Source organism: Pipistrellus hanaki (assembly GCF_964339955.1).
Source record: "Pipistrellus hanaki genome assembly, chromosome: 9".
NCBI classification, from domain to species: Eukaryota; Metazoa; Chordata; class Mammalia; order Chiroptera; family Vespertilionidae; genus Pipistrellus; species Pipistrellus hanaki.
In genome coordinates, this window is record NC_140511.1 from 46,136,415 (window position 1) to 46,157,277 (window position 20,863).

The 20,863-nt window shown below is 54.9% G+C and overlaps 1 protein-coding gene across 1 annotated transcript in view; it reads left to right on the forward strand.

Annotated features, from left to right (window-relative positions):
* DNHD1 (dynein heavy chain domain 1) overlaps positions 1 to 20,863 on the forward strand; it is a 56,902-nt gene that overhangs the window by 14,761 nt on the left and 21,278 nt on the right. Inside the window, 18 exon segments of the mRNA XM_084895673.1 lie at positions 90 to 227; positions 360 to 411; positions 1,174 to 1,192; positions 2,556 to 2,766; positions 2,864 to 3,107; positions 5,581 to 5,738; positions 6,260 to 6,475; positions 6,478 to 6,769; positions 10,130 to 10,257; positions 10,363 to 10,574; positions 10,811 to 11,000; positions 11,469 to 11,670; positions 13,424 to 13,549; positions 13,846 to 13,943; positions 14,076 to 16,965; positions 17,160 to 17,337; positions 17,493 to 17,685; positions 18,227 to 18,503. Of these exon segments, the coding sequence (XP_084751799.1) occupies positions 90 to 227; positions 360 to 411; positions 1,174 to 1,192; positions 2,556 to 2,766; positions 2,864 to 3,107; positions 5,581 to 5,738; positions 6,260 to 6,475; positions 6,478 to 6,769; positions 10,130 to 10,257; positions 10,363 to 10,574; positions 10,811 to 11,000; positions 11,469 to 11,670; positions 13,424 to 13,549; positions 13,846 to 13,943; positions 14,076 to 16,965; positions 17,160 to 17,337; positions 17,493 to 17,685; positions 18,227 to 18,503 (5,824 nt within the window).

Genomic DNA, 20,863 nt, shown 5'->3' on the forward strand with positions numbered 1-20,863 from the left:
GAGTGGAGGGGGCCGGCCGCCGAGGGCCAGCTGGCGGGGAGCGGATACTGACCTCCAGCCCCATGACCTCTCCTGACCCTTCTTTACAGGCCCCGAGGCAGAATCCCCTTCTCTCGGCCCAGCTGGTCTTTGACAGCAGTGGCCACCTGTCTCACGAGCCCTCTATTGAAAACATAATCCAGGTCATAACTGGGGGCCTGCAGTTTGTCAAGACTTCCGCTCTGAAGGTGTGCTGGGTGGGCAGGGGCCCCGGCTGTAGGAATTCCCAGATTTTTATCCTCTGTCATCGGAAGCTTCCAGCCTGGTCCTAACCCTCACTGCTTTCCATTTCTGCCCCTTCGCCGTACGGCGACGTGCAGGTAATGAAGTCCATGGACACGAAGAGCTTTAGGGATTCCCGGAATTGTGAAGGTATTTAGGGAGACCTAGGCTGAGGGTAGGAGAAGCGGGGAGGGCTCATGCCGCGCTAATGGCATTGCCTGGGAGCCAGGCCTTGGGTGTGGATGGGGCGTTTTTAACGTGAGCACTTTCTTCCCCGTAAGAGGGGTCAAACAATGAAAACAAGGAGTCACAAGGCAGGTGCTTCCAGGCTAGGTCCAGTGGCTCAAAAAAAAAAAAAAAAAAAAAAAAAAAATATGCCAGCAAGTACCAGGCTCTTTATATTCTTCCCTAGCTCCTTTCTGGGCTTAGCTATAGGTAAGGGCAGATCTGCTTAGAGGCATGTGTGTGGTAAGAGAGGCCTGCAAACATCTTTTCACCCTCTGGCTTACTGCCACATAACTGACAGATGAGCTGCAGATCTAAGCATCCGATCCTTAAGCACAATCAGGGGGAAAGGGGAGGTAAGGGAGAGAGACACAGCCGAAATAGGGAGGCGAGGTAGAAGAGTATTGCCACCAAGACAATGAGATTTGATGGGCTGAGCAGAGGGGCAGGCAGTGGTAGAGATGGGTGAGAATGGGTTGGATTCTGGATACACTTTTAATGTAGAGCCAACGGGATTTTGCGATAGCTGGCTGTGGGTTGAGAGAGAGAGAGAGAGAGAAGTGTCAAAGACTAAAATTTCTGACTGGAGCGACTGGATGAATGGAGCTCCCATTTGCTGAGGTTGGAAGACTGCAGGAAGAGCAGTTTGGGAGGGAGAACTCAGAGCTCATTTTTGGTCCTGTTGAGGTGCCTATGAGACATCCAAGTAGAGAGGTAGAGTAGGCAGATGTTTAAATGGGATTGGCATTCAGGGAGAGATCTGAGCTAAAGATAAACCTGGAAGCAAATAGATGGTGTTTAAAACCATGACACTGGATGAGCTCACTTGGAAAATGAGTATGATAAGAGATCTGAGCACTGTGTGTGTGTGGGGGGGCGCGCGGGCGGGGTGCGGGCAGGCACTACAATGTTAGGTGTTGCTAGTAAGAATCTAATTTATAAACATTTTGATGCCTTTTCCTCCCCCTTTTTAATAACATTTTTTTGTTGTTGGTAATCCTTACCTGAGGATATTTTTTTCCCACTGATTTTTATTTTATTTATTTATTTTTTAAATATATTTTATTGATTTTTTACAGAGAAGAAGAGAGAGGGATAGAGAGTTAGAAACATTGATGAGAGAGAAACATCTACCAGCTGCCTCTTGCACACCCCCTACTGGGGATGTGCCTGCAACCAAGGTACATGCCCTTGACTGGAATCGAACCCGGGACCTTTCAGTCCACAGGCTGATGCTCTATCCACTGCTGAGCCAAACCGGTTCAGCTTCCCACTGATTTTTAGAGAGAGTGGAAGACAGGGGGGAAGAAACAGAGAGAAATATCTATGTGAAAGAGACACATCGACGGGTTTCCTCCACACAGGGCCGGAGACTGAGCCTGCAACTGAGGTGTGCCCTTGACCCAGAATCAAACCCTAGACCTGCCAGTCAGTGGGCCGATGTTCTAACCACTGAGCAAACCGCTAGGGCTACATTTTTAATGCAAACACAGACTTTGTCAATGAACCAGATCCTAAGAAGTCACAAGGGAGGCCGGGCTGAAGGATCCTTGAGGAGGATGAGCGCTGGCACACGCTCAACATCCTTTCCCGCCCCCCCTCCCCACAAACGGCGCCTCCCAGACCCCCTTGCAGCTAGAGCGTTTTTCCACTCTTCTGTGTATTCGCAACCCACTTAGTGTTCTGTAATGTCCTTCCCGCTTACACTCGCTAGCGCAAACTCTCTTCTCTCCACCTGAACCCTAACCCTAACTAATGAACTCCTCCGAGGGTCTGGTGCACCGTGTTTGTAATATAGATGTACGTGTAAACTCGCTCATGAGCAGGGTGTGTAAACTCGCTCATGAGCAGGGTGTGTGTGCGTGTGTGGACACATTTTAGAGAGGGAGGCTGTGTGGGGGCCCTGGAGGGCACTCACGGACAATTATGGCGTGTGTCCCAATAGAAGAGGAAGAAGAGGAAAAAGGAAAAGAAAAAGAAGAAGAGGAAGAGGAAGAGGAGGAGGAGGAGGAGGAGGAGGAGGAGGAGGAGGAGGAGGAGAGCTTGACCACGGAAATCCTGATGCCCAGGTCCCAGGACGATGCTGTGGAGACCTTCTGTGGCCCGAACGTGGGGTTGGTGTGGCCCTGGAAGTCCCACACAAGCACCGAAGCGCTGGAGGTCCGTGGGTGCCGGCTGCGGAGCCAGTACTTGCCCCCCAGGTACAAGCAGCTGCAAGAGGACCTAAACAACAACCCCGGCATCCAGCAGGCACTGGCCGTGCAGCAGGCCCTGCTGGAGGTGAGGACAGACACTTCAATCAGGAGCGGGAGGCTGCCCTGCCGCCGAGCCCCCCACAGTCCCCCGCCTCGGCCCTAAGCACCTCGTCTGCCCCCAGGACATGCTGTGGGAGGTGCAGGAGTTCTGCCGGGACCACCACTGGATGACAGGCCTCTACAAGTTCCTGCAAGCCTGGGGGCCCCGGAAGCTGGAGTCCATGAGAGGCTGTCCTGTCAACAACTACCAGGCGCTGGTGAGCCACCTGGTCGTTTGGCAGGCCCGCGTCTCCCGCATACCCGCCGTGTTGGTCACAAAAGGCAAGCTGCTGCTGCTGAACTGCGGTGATATACAGGCCGACCTGGGTGAGTGCCGCCTCCCTCCCCTCCTTTCCCTCCTGCCTCCTTCCCTCAGGGTGTCTGGAAGGTCCGCCAGGGACCTTGGCTGCAGGCCCCTCCTTGGAGCCCCAGAGCTTCCCCGAGCCCCGGACCCCAGCCCCTTCCCTGTGCATCGGCAGGTGTGACCCCCGAAGAGGACAGCCTCTCCATCTGTTCTGGCTCTGCCCCTTCCCCATTCTCCTTTGGAACCAAGTTCCCGTCGCCTGATTGCTTTCTGTTCTTACGGCGGGGAGTTCAACTGAACTGCAACTGAGAGAAAAACCCTAGTGTCCACTCCCTGCAGGGACGAGACACTTTCGAACCTGTGCCTTCTCTGTGAAGGTGGGAGGCCGTGGAGCTGGGGCCTGGAAGAGTTTGCCTCACGAAAGTACCTGCCTGCCCAGCCCTCCCTGCCTCTGCTCTTCGACCGATGAAGCACTTGCCTAAAGTGCTCCCCTCTCCCCCCCCACCCCCCCACCCCCGTCCTAATTGTACCCACGGGGTTAAGCTGGCAAGGAAGGAGCAGGGAGGGCCTGTGATTGGCCTGCTTTGGTTCGGACCCTGTTCGGGGCCAGCCTTGGCTCCACTGTTACTTGGAGAGCCTGCATCCTTTCCGGTTTGTTGGCTTCTTGATTCTTAGGCCAGAACCAACTGGCTTCTTCAAAAAGAGCGGATGGAAGCATGGGGTTCAGAATCTGGGCTCTGTTTCCCACTGCTGTGTGTGACCTCGGGTCCCTGAGCTCCAGTGTTGTCTGTACCACGGGCGGAACAATGAGTCCCTCGCAGGGTCACGGCAGGGAAGGCTGCATGAGATACCATGCGTGATATTCCCGGCATGGAGTACGTCATGCAGCGGGTGCTTCGTTTTTTCACGTCCCCTTATCCTCTTCCTTCTGCTCTAATCCTTCTGGCTGAGTTTACCTTTTTACCCTCCCACTCTATTCCTCTTCTCCCTGGGCTCCCTGGAACAGTGAATGGTGAGTTGTTCTCATCCAAAAACTTAACTTCAGCTGAAACCGGCTTGGCTCAGTGGATAGAGCGTTGGCCTGCAGACTGAAAGGTTCCCAGGTTCGATTCCAGTCAAGGGCATGTACCTTGGTTGCGGGCACATCCCCAGTAGGGGGTGGTGCAAGAGGCAGCTGATGGATGATTCTCTCTCATCGATGTTTCTAACTCTCTATCCCTCTCTCTTCCTCTCTGTAAAAAATCAATAATATATATATTATATATATTTTAAAAATTTAACTTCATCCTTTACTCTTTCCTTTCCCTGACTCCCCACCACATCCAACCTGTCGCCAAATCATTTCCATTCTTCTGTCTCCTAGATACCTCTCAAATCTGTTCCTCCCCCCCCCCAATCCTCCCCTCCCATTTCCAACTTCAGCCTAAGGAGCCGCCGCACTTTATCAGGTCATTGCTCCTTTGTGCCACACGGTGTCGCTGTTGAGCTCCCCTCTGCCTTCACTACCTGATGCTGCAGGTCCAAAAGCAGCACCGTGGCAACGGGCTCGCTCCTGTCCTAGGCCAGAGGGATGGTTTGAAAGGGGTCCGTTCGCATCCTTGTGCTCTCTTCTACCTTGGGTGCTCCTCAATAGTTCCCTTTCTCTGGGTTTTCTCAGCTCTCGGTGCCCAGTCCTCTTGGTTACATCCTCCCAGACTCCAAAAGGGCCATTCCCGGTATATCTCAATTATGGGTCCCCTTTGCAGTGGGAGAGATGCTCATAGGCAGTGGTCGGCAAACTGCGGCGGCTCGAGAGACACATGCGGCTCATGAGCCAGCCGCGGTTTGCTGCTCTGTTGACTAATGAGTTTGCAGACCATGGATTACAGGCTGCTGTTGTTCCTAGCGATTAAGCCCCTATCCCTGTGGTCGGCAAACTCACTAGTCAAACAGGGTGGCAAACCGTGGCTTGCGAGCCGCAGGTGGCTTGCGAGCCACAGTTTGCCAACCACGGTCATAGGGGATAAGCTGATCTCTTTTTCACCCCTCAATACAAAAAAAAATATATATATAACAGAGTGGAGCCAGGCTGCCTGAGTTTGAACCCTTGTGCTGTGTGATGTTGATAGTTACTTAACCACTCTGAGCCTCGGTTTGCTTATCTGCAAGACGGGGACAATAGCAGTATATAGTATATATACTGTATACCTCCGATTGGGTTTTTGTGAGGATTACATGGGCTCACACAGGTAAAGTAGATGACGTTATATCTGGCATGTAGGGATACTGTGTTTTGTGGTATAGCTTATACCATATTTCTATGCTCTTCTGTGCATTATTTTAACATCTCTGAGCTTAAGGGGTATATTAAGATGGATGGACACTGGACAGGGCTCCAGTAAGTGTTCAGCGAGTGAGGGAAGGCGTCCCCTTCCCACTCCCACGCTGGGCCCACAGCACTCCCTCGGCGCCCTGGTGCTGTGCACCCCTGGACACCTCACCCTCCTCCGTGTGCAGCGTCCAAGCTGGAGAGCATCAGGAAGGAGGTTCTCGAGCATTTCCAGGGTGAGAGCTGGAGCCGCAGCCAGCAGCTGATGAAGGAGCTCGCCGACTACATCGAGGCCTTCCAAGCCATCAACTCCGACATCCACACGATCGCCCTGTGCTCCCAGAAGGTGGGCCCTCCCCCCACCCCCCCATTCCCAGCCTCCTGGTTGGGGGGGCCCATCCTGCTCAAAGGGCTCAGCAGGACCCAGCCGAACTCCCAGCAGGACCCGATGCTCTTAGGCTGCCCTCACAGGGGTGACCTGCCCTTGATACCTCTCACCCTGCTCCCCTGGCTCAGTTTCCGCAGGGCAGGGGGAGGCCCCCGGGAGAAGAGAGAGAGAGAGAGACACTGCCCTGCTTCCAGAGAAAAAGGGCTGCTCCCGTCCAGTCAGATAGGGATCGGGCGGCCCTGGCCCTGTCGCAGGGTCAGGAGGTGGAGGGGGAGGAGCCGTGCTGTCTGCAGAGAGGCCTGGGTGAGACGGGGCGGTCGGGCGGGCGTGACCCCAGTGGGTTAAAAGGAGGCAGCTGGAGTCTGGAGCCTCCAGCAGGTGGGCGTGCCCCTCGGGGTGCTGCAGGGTTGTGTGTGTGTGTGTGTGTGTGTGTATGTGGGGGTTGGGAGGGTGCCGGCCTCACACCGCGGCCCCTGCAGCTGAACAAGGCCCACGAGCAGTACAGCGAGCTGGAGGAGCGCGTGGAGTACATACGGGGCCTCCACGACCTCATCCGCAACCACTACAGCCTCTTCAGTGCGGAGACCGAGGCGCGGGACATCTCGGTGAGAAGGCGGCTCCTCCGGGAGCCTCCCCTCCTTCCCTCCCGGCCCTCCTCCCCACAAGCCCGCGGACCTGACTGCCCTCTGCTTGCCCCGCCCCCACCCCCCAGCTCCTGGACCTGTGGGAGGCGTTTCAGTTCGAGAGGAGCCAGGCCTCGGAGTTCCTGCTCAGCAAGCGCCATGCCATCGTGCCCAAGCTGCAGCAGCTGATGGCGGCGGCGCTGGCCGAGCTGGAGGGCCTGATCGGGAAGGCCCTGTCCAGCCCCTTCATGGACCCTGCGCAGGAGCAGAAGAGCGCGGAGAGCCAGCTCATCGCCCTGGCCCATCAGTTCCAGGCCACCACCAGCTACCTCAGCGAGCTGCACCACGCCTACACCTCCTTCACGGGTACCGGGGCTCCCCGCCCCCTCCACCCCTGCCCTGTGGGCAGCCCCCCAGTTGAGAGAAGGGGTTGGACTCAAGGTCCTGTGTCCTGGGTGTCTCTAAGCAAGTTCCGGGGATCTCACACCTTCTTCGGTCTCTCATGTATGAAAATGGCAGGGTAGAATCTTCATATTATACAATGGGTAGAGGGCGGTGCCTCGGGCGGGGAAATGGGACTCCCAGTCCGGGAGGGAAGACGGACTGGAGAATGCTCCGTTAGGGTGGGATGGGGTCAGAGGGCCACCCCAGTGCAGGAGAATGGGGAGGTGTCCTTATTGTAGCACCAGCCTTTGTGTAGCCCTGTCCAGCCCAGCCCCACACGGGGCAGCGGGCCCCGGTGAGCATGGTCTCCCTGCTTCCAGCCAGGGTGGTGTGGTCAGCGGCGGGGGCCTCACGGGTCCACAGCACAGCACTGCTGGTCTGACGGCTTCCACACAGCGGCCCCGCCCCGCTCCTTCCCTTCTGCCCGGAAAGAATGGTGTGGGCTCAAGTTTTTTTTTTAAAATATATATTTTATTGATTTTTTTACAGAGAGGAAAGGAGAGGGATAGAGAGTTAGAAATATCGATGAGAGAGAATCATCGATCAGCTGCCTCCTGCACACCTCCTCTTGGGGATGTGCCCGCAACCCAGGTACATGCCCTTGACTGGAATCGAACATGGGGCCTTTCCGTCCGCAGGCCGGCGCTCTATCCACTGAGCCAAACCGGTTTCGGCTTTGTTGTTTTTGTTTTTTTCGTTTTTGTTTTTAATTAATTTCAGAGAGGAAGGGAAAGGGAGAGATAGAAATATCAATGAGAGAGAATCATCGATTGGCTGCCTCCTGCACACACACCCCCTCCTGGGGATCAAGTCAACAAACCAGGCATGTGCCCTTGACTGGAATTGAGCCTGGGACCCTTCTGTCCACAGGTTCCTCTATCCTCTGAGCCAAACCAGCTAGGGCTCAAGTTCTTTTTTTTTCCTCGGGTGCAGTCACTTCTGTCAGTCACTTCTGTCCATTCAAAGGCACATTGCTTCTCAGTTGCTTCTCGGCGAATCACAGTACGACCACCTCTCCCTGTGGGCCTCCCAAGTTCAGGGCTGTTGGCCAAGTGTGAGAGGTTGGACACTGGGACCATCCTCAAGCAAGGGGCTTTTCCTTTAGCTAAGTACTGGGAGACCCTCATCCTCGACTCTGACCTTGACCTCGGACCTTGACCTTTTCTGCTAGGTTCGGAGATGCTTGTGGAAAAGCACAGCAGTGGGTGCAGGCCCTATAGTGCGAGGCCCAGGGAACCCCACAGCCTGGCTTTTACTTCTGTCTTCCCTCCCTGGCTCCCCGCCAGACTCCCAGGTTTTGTTAAAATCATCTGGGGTCTTCAAACTACGGCCCGCGGGCCACATGCGGCCCGCAGAGGAGTCTGATCCAGCCCGCCAGGTTTTTTGGGCAGTGAGCGCAGCCGAGGTGTTACAGTAGGAATTAGTAGTTCATATAGTCCGGCCCTCCAGCTCTCTGAGGGACCGTGATCTGGCCCCCACTTTAAAAAGTTTGAGGACCCCTGAGTCTAGATGATGAAAACGACCTTTATTTATCTTTTACTCTTTACTTTGTTTTATAGCTATCTTAACAACTATTTTGACATCTAAGGATTCCTGGTTTTGATTATGACTTACCATTTTAAAAAATACCGCATCTTTTCATTATTTTTATTCTTTCATTGGATGGCTGTCATGTTTGAGGGTTGATTTTTTTTTTTCTAAGAAGAAAATTAGAGGGATTAACATTTCTAAGTTCCTATGCTAAAAATGTTCTTTCTAATGTCCTTATATCACAGCTTGGCTAAATATTTAATTCTGAGGTTTTCCTCCAATTTGGTAACACATCATTGTCTTCAACATGTAGCATTGTGGACAAATCGGATATCAATCTGATTGCCCCCTTTGCAGATGATATGTTTATTAATTACTTGAAATGGTTCTTATGTTTGCTCTGACCTCCTTCCAGAATTCTTATTTGTATATTGGATTTTCTGGATCTCTCCTCCATTTTTTATCTTTATCATCAACCCTTCCTTCTTTCTTCCCTCCCTTTCTCCCTCCCTCCCTCCCTCCCTCCCTCCCTCCCTTCCTTCCTTCCTTCCTTTTAGTTCTGGGGAAATAGTGTGACTTTGTCTGATAAGATTCCACTTTCTATAGTATCTACTCCATAATTTCCATTGCATTTTAAAACACACACTCACATGTTGCATGAGTGTGCGTGTTTATGTGCACACGAACAAGGATACACGCGTGTGTCCATAACAGCAAGGCGCCACACGGTGCCCGGTCGTGGTTTCTAATATCATTGCGGTGGAAAGGAACCAGGGCTCCTCAGGGAATGGATGATCCCAGGGCTGAGGCAGGGCAGGTATAAGACGAGCCTGGACTATTGTTTAAACCCGAAAGTAAGGAAATGTTAACTTCTTTTAAAAAGTGAGGGGAGCCGAAACCGGTTTGGCTCAGTGGATAGACCGTCGGCCTGTGGACTGAAAGGTTGCAGGTTCAATTCCGGTCAAGGGCATGTACCTTGGTTGTGGGCACTTCCCCAGTAGGGGGTGGTGCAAGAGGCAGCTGATTGATGATTCTCTCTCATTGATGTTTCTAACTCTCTATCCCTCTCTCTTCCTCTCTGTAAAAAAAATCAATAATAATAATAATAATAATAATAATATAAACATTTAAAAAAAAAGTGATGGGAGTATGTCACAAGGACACAGAAGGGACACCAGCTGGCCAAATCTGGGACAATTTGAGCACCAGAGTTCGAATTAAACACGGGAAAAACCGGAATGCATTATCCACCCTAATCATAAGAAAGGCTGTGGGGAATGTCCTTAAAGGGGTGTGCTGCCGAGGCCTCATGAAGAGGGAGAGTTTTGAGCAAGGACTTGAACTTGGGGAGCGCGGGGGGCACCTGGTTCCCTGAGGGAACAGTGCTCCAGAATGACCTGTCAGCCAAGGCCCCTCAGTGGGAGGGAGCGCCTGGGTCCCTGAGCCACACTGAGGGGCCTGCTGTGGCCTGAGTGGGTGCGTGAGATGGAGACTGATGGAAGAGGAGCCCTGCCCTTGTACTGCCACGGGGCTGTCTCAGAGAGCTTAACCTTGGGACAGCTGTCCCTTGGATTGTCCCCACCTCCACTGTTCTACTAAACAATTTTGGATCCCTCCACCCCTCCCGGCACTTTTGGGACCCTACCTTCTGTCATCATGGGCTCTTGACTGACCCCCTCCCCCAAGTCCCCCCCCCCCCCTCCGCCCCCGCCTCCACACATAACCCAGGCCTCAGCCAGCCCTGTCCCGCAGGGGATGAGAGTCCTGTGCCCCTGCCAATCTGTGGGATCGATCCCATCCTGCAGCAGCAGAGCATCTGGCACCTGTACCGAGTCACCTCTGAACACATCAGTGACTGGAAGTGCATGGCTTTTGCCAAGGTGCTGACGCCCTTCCTTGGGGCTCCTGCCTAGGAATGGCGAGCCTGCAGGGGGGTGGAGGGGTGGGGGAGGGTCTCCAGCTGACACTGAGCCCTTCTCCCGCAGTTCAGCCTGCCTATGGCCCAGGAGAAGATAGAGGGCTGGCTGGCAGAGGCGGCCCAGCTGAATGCCACCGTGGGCCTGCACAGCCCGGTCCTGCAGTACTGCGTACGCGTTCTGGAGGAGTTTCGCAGCTACCTGCCCTTGCTTACCAAGCTGAGCAGCCTCCAGCTGCATGGCCTCAACTTCCAAGGCCTCATTCGATGTGTGTTTTATAAGTAGAGTCAGAGAGAGGAGGGGAAGGGAAGGACATCGGGGTTAGAACAATGCAACAGCTCAGGCACTCTTGCTGGGAGCATCTTCCCTCCCTGGGTTGCTCCCTGCCACCCCCAAAGCACCATGTGGGTCCCCCCTGCTAACCTGGATTGGCTCAGGCTGCAGTCGGAGCTCTGGGCTCTGCACTGTGCGCCACTGGACTTTGGGCTTAGGGTTCTTGGCTCTGTGCTGCCCTCAGATCTGCACCTGGGAGCTGGGCTGGGCTGGGCTGGGCTCTGGGTCCCGGACCTGCCATATACCGGTGTTGCTCTGACTTGTTGTCCCTTCTACCTCTAGCCTTAGGGCTGGGCAATCTCAACGTAGAACTCCTGACACTGGGCCAGCTGCTCACTTGTCCACTGCTGGACTTTGCAGATCAAATCAACCAGGTGGGGCCCTCTGGAGGGAGGGAGGTGGCCCCAGGTTCTGTTTGCTAAGCTCTAATGGAGCCGGGTAAGGCCCCCTTGAGACAAGGGGGTAATAGATATCGGCTTGTGGGTGGGCGGGGTTGGGGGTGAGACTGCTGGCCTGCCTGGAGCATGTGGGGATCTGACGGGTGGTTCAGGCTCTGTGAGACCGACAGTATGCACCAGCCCCACCAGGGGAAGGGAGTAGGTGGCGGCCCCAAAGTAGTGGGCACCGAGGATGGCAGATTGTCCCCCAACACTTCCTCTGCCCCCAAAGAGCACGAGAACCAGCTGGAGCCTTGCCGCGTAGTGGGTTTCGGGGCAGCAGCCTAGGTCAGAGTGTGCTGCTGGTGGTCCGTCTCTGAAGCCTGCTGGTCGCACTCTCCCTCCCCTGAGCCTGGCCCTCTAGTCCCAGCTCCAGTGCTAATCCCTGAGCCCCGGCTCTTGCAGATCTGGCGGAATGAAAACGAGCACATTCATGCCCGGGAGGCCCTGCAGCAGCTGCAGCAGGTCTGGGAGGCGCGCCAGCTGCGCCTGCTCAACTTCATCCTGCAGGTGCCCTGCGAGCCGGCCGCCGCCCCAGGGCGCTCCAAGAGGCAGGCGGCCCGCAGGGACATAATGGCCCAGGACAGCGGCACCTTCGTCCTTTCAGGTGAGGCGCAGCCCTGTGGCCCAGGGCAAGTCCCCCCGCGGGGGGCCACATTCATCCACCGCATCCCCCGAGCCCGCCACACCTGGCTTCTTCTCTAGCCCAGGTCCCCATCCTTGCTGGAGCGCCTGCCACATCATTCTGTTCTGAGACAATGTCTTTCTTGGAGCTCCCGGCCCCTCCCTCCCACTCGACGCCCCGCTCCTTCAGCAGAGGTCCTCCCCTTTCTGAGTGAATTAAGAAACGCCTCACGGTCACGTCTCTCCACCTCTCCATCCTGTCCTCTAGCACGTGCCCTGCTGTCTGACCTTCTGCCCTGCTCACTCATTCCTTTTTCGCTTCCTCATCCAACCCACCTGCCTCCGCTGAGCCAAACACAGGAGACCCTGAGATTTCCAGACAGAAGTCCTGTCTCTTAGGAGCTCCCAGGAGAGAGAGAGAGAGAGAGAGAGAGAGAGAGAGAGAGAGAGAGAGAGAGAGAGAGAGAGAGAGAGAGAGAGAACAGAGTAGAGTAGAGAGAGAGAGAGAAGTGCATGGTGGAGCACCTAACTGAGGGCAGTTGAATCTCAGAAAGCAGCTTCAAAGGACCAGGGAGAGTCAGAGAAACTCCCCTTCCCTGAGGGCAGTGGTCGGCAAACCAGGCTCGCAAGCCACATGTGGCTCTTTGGCCCCTTGAGGATGGCTCTTCCACAAAATACCTCGTGCAGGCGTGCACGTACGGTGCGATTGAAACTTCGTGGCCCTTGCGCAGAAGTCGGTTTTCGGCTCTCCAAAGAAATTTCAATCGTTGAACTGCTGATATTTGGCTGCTGACTAATGAGTTTGCCGACCACTGCCTTAGGGGGAGGCATTTTCTCAAATTGTCAGGGGGGAAAGGCAGCCAGGGAGAGGGGACAGCATGGGTACAGGCGCTCCAGGCGGTATTAGTTAGGGCAGTGTTTTTCAACCTTTTTTGGGCAAAGGCACACTTGTTTCATGAAAAAAATCACGAGGCACACCACCATTAGAAAATGTTAAAAAATTTAACTCTGTGCCTATATTGACTATATATAAAGTAATTCTCTTGAATAGGAATCAAATAAACACAAAGAAAGTATTTTATAATTACTTTATTATGAAATATTAAGTAAACAAAATAGTGAAAAATTATAAAATTCTTGTCTTGTCTGCACCTACGGCACACCAGGCAACATCTCGCGGCACACTAGTGTGCCGCGGAACAGCGGTTGAAAAACGCTGAGTTAGGGGACTGGCAGAATCTCCACCTCCTTTCTCGCCCTCATGCATTGTCTACCATTTCCAGTTTCAGTTTCTTTGTAAAGTTGAGCAATGCCATGAAAACATTTGTGAAGTTACCCGAGACCAAAACTTTTCTCGATTTTTATTATAATTTCCCAATTTTTGAAAATTGGCTGGCCTATACCTACTTTAATATGTTTTTTTATCAACTCACCTTTCCTGAGAGCCTTCCCTGGTTTCCACAGAACCAGTAGCTCTTTCCCCCACCCATATATCTCAGCTGTTAACATGACATCAGCTTAAATTCTGTAATTGAAATTATAACTCACATAAGCAGGTTTTCCAACACACTGTGGCTCTTGCTGAGCCTACAGCTCAACTGGCGGCAGGAAAGAAACGGTTGGGTCTTCCAGAGAACAGCTGGCGATCTGTGACCGTGAATTTGGGGCCTTAGCCACTCCCTGCCCTTGCCCCATCCGCCTGCCAGCGCAGCTCAGCTGAGCCCATCGTTCCTCAGATTACAACAGCCTGCAGGATTCCGCCCAGGAGAGCCTTCAGGTGTTGTTCAAGATCCTGGCCCTCCAGAAGTCGGGAGAGCTTTACAAAAGAGCTGTGTCGTGGATGACCATCTTGCATAGCCTGAGTGAGTGCAGGCCTCCAGCTGGGCTTCTGTGTGGGACCTGCAGCGGGATGGCCCAGAGGGGACGAGGCGAGAGGTGGGGGCTGGGTGGGGAAGATCTGACAGGCAGCGTGAGGACCTCCTTCAGGGCTCCTGCGTGGGCCGAGGGGACCGACCGCATCTTTATTCACAGTGAAAGTTTTCTCTCCTCGGGGCGAGGTCCTTGGGTCCTGCTGAGTAGAATATTGTGGGGTGGGACAACCTGAGAGGTCAGGAACAGCCCTAGAATTCCCCCAGCATTGCTCTGGCTGCTCGCGCAGGTGACATCCTGGAGTTGTGGGTGACTTTCCAGCAGAAGTGGATTTTCCTGAATAAAGTTCTGTACGAGATGAAGATCCAGTTCCCCAGTGCTGATCTGGTAGGGAAGGGGTGGGGGATGAGGCAGGGTGGACAGAGGCTGCTGAGCAGTGCGGGGGGTGGGGGGGAGCCGCAGTGGGGGGGAGGTGCCTCTTCCCATCCGCCCTCACGTGTACCCTCTCCCTCACCACAGAACTCTCGTTTCAAGGCCGTGGACGATCAGTATCGGGCCCTGATGCAGACCTCTGTGGCCGACCCCCTGGTCCTGTCGCTCGTAGTGCCCGGTGGCCAGCGGAACCCTTCCTTCCAAGGCCAGAAGCTGCAGCAGATGCTGCAGGCGGGCTCGGCGGAGCTGGAGGGCGTCATCACGGCCCTGAAGAGCGTGCTCTATGAGTTCTGCGTTCACTTCCCCCGCCTCTTCTTCCTCAGTGACAGCGAGCTGGTGGACCTGCTGGTGGCCCGCCTGGAGCCGGGGGAGGCCCAGGTATGGGTGCGACGCTGTTTTCCTCACGTGGTGGCTGTGAGCTTCCAGTCCAGCCAGCCGGGCGAGCCGCCGGACGGCCCGGAGTCGAGGCCCGGCCTGCAGCCTCAGGTGGAGGGCCTCGAAGTGCTCGGCGCTGGTGGGGAGAAGGTGACGCTGCAGGAGCCCCTTCTCCTGCACCCGGATTTCCCCAGGTGGCTGGCCTCTCTGGAGAGGGGCCTGCGCCTGGCGCTGGTGCACCTGCTGCAGGGCTGTGTGGCTGCCCGCCTGCAGCGCGGTGTGGCTCTGGCTCCGTCCCTATCCAGGGAGCTGACCCAGCGGGGCCGGCTGTCCTGCCAGAAGTATGTCCACCACTGGCTGGATTTAATCAAGGTCTTCCCGTGGCAGTGTGTGGTGGTGGCAGAGGAGATGGTGTGGCGGGCCGAGATGGAGGAGGCCCTGCTCGACGGGCAAGCCCCGACCATGGTGCGCACCCATCTGAGCAAGCTGGAGATGCTGGCGCATTCCGTACGGATCCAGAAGGCCTCCCAGGGGGGCCAGGCCCTGCCCCTGCCCTCCGTCCGCGAGACCAGCCTGCTCAGTGCCCTGGTGGCCATGGCCGTGGCGCACCGGGATGTAGCGCAGCTGCTGAAGGAGCGCCAGGTCAGGGACCTGGCGGACTTCCACTGGGCCCGCCAACTCAAGTACCACCTGGGCCCATCGCACGCCGCCTCCCAGAGCCCCTTAGAGCGTCTCAGGGCCATTGCGTCTGCGGACACCTCCCCGTCACCGGCCGCCTGCTGGGTCGATGTGCTGGGCCGCTCCTTCCTGTACAATTACGAGTACCTGGGCCCCAGGCCAGGGCCTCTGCCCAGCCTGCTGCCCGAGTGGCCGACCCTGGCACTGTTACTGGCCCTGGAGGAGGTGGCCTGTGGGACCCTGCTGGGACCTGATGGCATGGGCAAGGCGGCCATGGTGAAGAGCCTGGCGCAGGCCCTGGGGCGCCAGCTGGTGAAGGTACCCTGCCTGCCCCAGATCGGGGCCCAGAGTCTGAGCAGCTACCTGAACGGCGCCCTGCAGAGCGGCGCCTGGCTGCTGCTGGAGGCCGCGCAGCACCTGCCGCTCGGCCTGCTCTCCGCCCTGGGCCAGCGCCTGGCCGAGCTGCACAGCCTCTACGCGCCGCTGTCCCGGCAGGTTTCCCGGAGCGCCAGTACCATCGACCCCACCCACCCCCAGCTCCTCGGCAAGGGCCTCTTCGAGAGGAAACAGGTGGACATGCGCCTCGGCTACGGCTGTCTGCTGACGCTGCGCTCCCTGAGCGCCCCGGTGCCCGCCAGCCTGCGCCTGCTGCTGCGGCCCGTGGCACTGACACAGCCCAACCTGCAGCGGGTGGCAGAGCTGGCGCTGCTGGGCGCGGGGCTGCGGGAGGCCTCCCTCCTGGCCGCCCGCCTGTCCAAATTCTTCTCCCTGGAGCGCGAGCTGGCGTCCGGGCCCCTGCCCCCCCGCTTGCCGCTGCTCAAGTGGGTCCTGGCGGACACCATACAGGCTCTGAATGCGGCCAAGGAGGAGCCCAAGTCCCAGGTGCCCCTCAGCCTCGCTGCCATCCAGGAGCGGGCCCTCCTGCGCGCCCTGCTGCACTCGCCGCTGTTCAGCATCTTGGAGGGGGACCGCCTTCGGCAACTGCGGGAGCTGCTCTGTGGGACCTTCCCCAACGCCAGACAAGTGCTGGCAGAGCTCGTGGCCCCCAAGCTGAGGAAGCCGCTGCTGGTGGAGGAGCTGCAGCAGTCGGGCCTGCATCCCAGCGCGGACATCCTGGGCTCCCTGGAGCAGCTGAGCCAGGCCCTGGGCCAGACCCCGGGCATCTTGCTCCTGGGCCCCGCAGGCAGCGGCAAGACCACTTGCTGGCACAGCCTGTATAAGATCCAGAACCAGCTGGCGGCCTCGGAGGGCACCTCAACCCAGGGCTGTCTGCCCGTGGAAATCACACACCTGTACCCCAGCGTCCTCAGCCCCGAGGAGTTCCTGGGGTGGCAGGAGGGCCCCTGCTGGCACCAAGGCATCCTCCCCAGGCTGCTTCGGGTAACCAGCCAGTGCAAGGCCGCGGAGCCCAAGAGCAAGGCCCGGGGGCCGCTGCGGACCCAGCACTGGGTGATATGTGACGGGGTCTCCAGCGCCGCTTGGCTGGACTCCCTCACGTGCCTCCTGCGCGACCCCCCTCAGCTTATCCTCCCCAGCGGCCAGCAGGTAGAACGATCCCCGGATATCTTCCTCCTGATGGAGGTGGGAGATGCCACGGGGATGCCCCCCGCGGTGGTGGGCCGCTGTGCCCTGGTCTGGTGTGGTGGGGAGCAGACGTGGAAGGGGATGCTGAGAGCCCTGATGACAGCCCTGTCCCAGGAGTACTGCCTGCAACCCCAGACGATCGCCGAACTCAACCACCTGGCTGAAGTGCTGGTGCCCGCAGCGGTCCGATTCCTCACCAGCCAGGGCGCCGGCTCCGTGCTGCAGGCGCACGGGCAGAGGGCGGTTTGCCCGGGGGTGGCGGAAATCACCAGCCTGGCTCGCCTCTTGCGTTGCCTGCTTGACACCCACCTACGCACAGACGAGGAGACGCCTGTCCCAGGTGAAGGGATGGGAAAGAGAGGGCTGGCTCGAGATCTCTGAGGCCTGGAGGTCAGAGGGCATATGGCTGGAGCCCAGGGGGTGGGGCCTTTGGTGGACTTGGGCTTGGGGACTGAAAGTGAGAAATAATAGGACCCCGCCCCCCCCCCCCAACTTCTTACCGAGCTCCTATTCTGGCCACAGGGAACTTTGCAGAAGACCTCAGTCATAGTGATTCTGGAACCCAGAGCTTCAAGTCCTCGAAAAGCAGCTCTCCGACCCGGTCCCAGGCTGACACCAGTGATGTGCCGAATAAGCGCAAGGAGCACCTGCTGGTTGTCAGCAGCTTTCTCTTTGCCTTGATCTGGGGCTTTGGGGCCCAGCTTCCCTCCAGGTATCTACGGGGATGGGGAGTGGCGGATGCAGAGGGCCGAGATGGACAGGCTGGTGGGAGTCAAACCCAGGGGATCACTGTCGGGGAGGGTGGAGGGTGTCACAAATGGAGCTGCTGTAACTCTGACACTGCTGCCTGTGTGTCCGTCTGCGCAGGCTCTGGCCCGTCTTCGATACCTTCCTGAGGGGTTCTATTAGTTATTTCGCCACCTACCCCGAGCCATCGCCCTCAGCCTCGGTGTTCGATCTTCATCTATGCCCTGAAGACGGGACGCTGGTCCCCTTCACCGGGCAATACATGGGCAGCCACATCAAGGGATCTCTGGGCACCTTCAGTCCTTCTCCCCAGGTGTGAGGGCAGTGGTCGGGGTTGGGGTTGGGGCTCAAGGGGCTCTCCTGGGAGAGGCCACGTTCAGGGCAGCCGAGGCCCATTTGCTCCCTTTCTTGGCCATGTTTTCACAACTTGCAAGAAACACACAAAGTATTATGCAAGTAGAGCTTTAAGACAAGATTCCCTAGACCAGTGTTTCCCAACCTTCTCTCATGATGAGAATCACCTGGTGGAGTTGTTAAAACACAGATTCCTGAATCCCAACTAAGAAGTGCTAAACTAGAATTTTTGAGAACATATAGGTAAAATTGCATACCTAACTTAGTGCTCTGTATATAACATCTGTGTTAGAGCACTAGTTAGGTATACAATTTTACCTATATGTTCCCAAAAATTCTAGTTTAGCACTTCTTAGTTGGGATTCAGGAATCTGTGTTTTAACAACTCCACCAGGTGATTCTCATCATGAGAGAAGGTTGGGAAACACTGCCCTAGACCTTTCCTTTCAGCTGGATTACTGTCCGGAGCTGCCACAGTAAGCCCTGCTCCTGTCCTGCAGACTGAACGACTCTTGTACGTGGTGGATCTGCTTCTGACGAAGGGATACCCAGTGCTGCTGGCTGGAGAGGCCGCGACAGGGAAGACAGCCTTTGTGGAGGTGCTGGTGGAGCCACATCACCCTTACATCTACACGCCCATCCACCCTGCCTTCACTACCACGCACTTTCGCCTTCTGCTGAGCCGAGGGGTCCAGAGCCAATCACACACCAGGCACCACCTGAATGTTAAAGGCTCCCTCCTCTTCATGCTGGAGGATCTACACCTGGCTGCTTCTGGTGAGGAGCTGGGAGGAAGGGAGGGAGGCAATATCTCCAGGAAGCCTGAACCTCCAGGCATAAAAACTGATAAATAGGTCATTGGAATAAATAGAGATCCAAGAAATAAAGCCTCACTTATATTGTCAATTAATTTATGACAAAGGAGAGAAAGATATACAATGGTGTAAAGACAGTCTCTTTGATAAGTAGTATTTATTGCCCAAACTGGATAGATACATGCCATAGACAGAAAATATTCATGATAAACATTTCTGACAAAGAACTTAAATTCAGAATATCTACACTAAGAAAAGAGAAACATGCAAATTGACCATCACTCCACTACACCCACCAGCCAATCAGGAGGAAATATGCAAATTAGAAGGACAAAATGGCAGCTGCCCAGCTGCCCCAGGCATAGAGTGGCCGGGCGGGGCAGGATGACTGCTATGAGAAGGAGGGCGGGAAGAGAAGGAATCTATAGGAGCTGCACTCCAGCCACAGCGAAGACGAAGAGGGCAGACTCTGGTGGGACTCTGCAGCAAAGACAGCAGAACTCTGGCTGGAGCGAAGGCCTGGGTCCTGGATGCCAGAGGAAAATCGGTGCTGGAAACCAAGGGAAGGAAGGCTTATTGCACAAATCTCTTCGTGCAATGGGCCTCTAGTATAAAATAATGTACAGCTCAATAAGAAAACAAACTCCATTTTAAAAAACGTAAAAAAGAACAGACACTTCACGAAAGAAAGATATAGCACCAATTAGCACATGAAAAGATTTTCCATGCTATTAGGCATCAGTGAACTGAAAAATTAAAACCATCATGAGATAGTAGTTCAAACCTTCTAGAAAGAGTATTAGAAAGACTGAGAATAGAAAGTGTTGGGAAATGCAGAGCAACTAAAACTCTCACACTTTGTTGGTGGGACTATAAAATGATATAACCACTATGAAAAGAGTGTGGCAGTTCCTTATCAAATTAAATATATACTTACCACAAGACCCAGCAATTCTATTTGTAAGTATTTACCCAAGTGAAATAAAACCATATTTATGTTCTCAAATGTATATGTGGATGTTCATAGCAGCATTATCCTAAATAGTCAAAATGCAGAAACCTAAATGCCCATCAGTATGTCTGTCAATGGATTTACAAATTGTGGTATTTTCTTTCACTTTTTAAAAACACATTTTATTGTTTTTTCACACAGAGGAAGGGAGAGGGATAGAGAGTTAGGAACATGAATGAGAGAGAAACATGGATCAGCTGCCTCCTGCACATCTCCTACTGGGGATGTGCCCGAAACCAAGATACATGCCCTTGACCAGAATCAAACCTGGGACCCTTCAGTCTGCAGGCTGACACTTTATCCACTGAGCCAAACTGGTTAGGGCCAAATCATGGTATTTTCATAGTAGACTACTACTCAACAACCAAATAGAACAACCTACTGGTACACACAAAACAGGAATGAATCTCAGAATCATGCTGAGCAAAAGAAGCTAGAATGGTAAATTGCATATAGTGTATGATTCCCCTTATATGAAGTTATGGAATAGGTAAACTAATCAATAGTGATAGAAATTCCTGAGACAGCGAGGTGGGGGGATTGACTGCAAGGCGTATGAAGGAACTTCTGGGGTGGTGAAAATGTTCTAAATGTCATCGGGTTGGTGGTTACACAAGTACATACATTTGTCAAAGTTCATTGAACTATACTTTTTAAAATAACTACATTTTATTTTATACTAGAGGCCCGGTGCATGAATTTGTGCCAGGGTAGGGTCCCTAGGCCTGGCCGGCAATCAGGGCCTTCCCATTGCCGACTGTGGGCCACCGGCCAGGCCTTACTTCGTTCTGTGCCACCCCCTGGTGGTCAGTTCACATCATAGTGAGTGACTGGTCTCCCAGTCAAACTCCTGTGGGGACAATTTGCATATTGAGCTTTTATATATATATATACATATACTAGAGGCCCAGTGCATGACAATTCGTGCACCCCCAGCTAATGGGAGCCCTCAGCTCAGCCTGTGCCCTCTTGCAGTCTGGGAGCCCTCACTCCTTACCACCTGCCTGCTCGCTGCTCCTTACTGCTCAGCACCCTGCTCCTTAGCTGCCTCAGAGGCGGGAGAGGCTCCTGCCACCGCGACTGTGCTCGCCTGGCTTCTGTCTGTGGCATGCGTCTGGTGGTCAGTACACGTCATAGTGACTGGCCGTTGGGTCGATTTGCAAATTACCCTTTTATTATGTAGGGTACCTATATTTTAGTCGTATTTTAATAAAGTTGATTTTATGAAAGTGTGCATGTGGTATAATTCCACACTCTCCGCGATGACTGCATTTCCCCACCTCCCACCCCACTAATTTGGTCAAATTAGG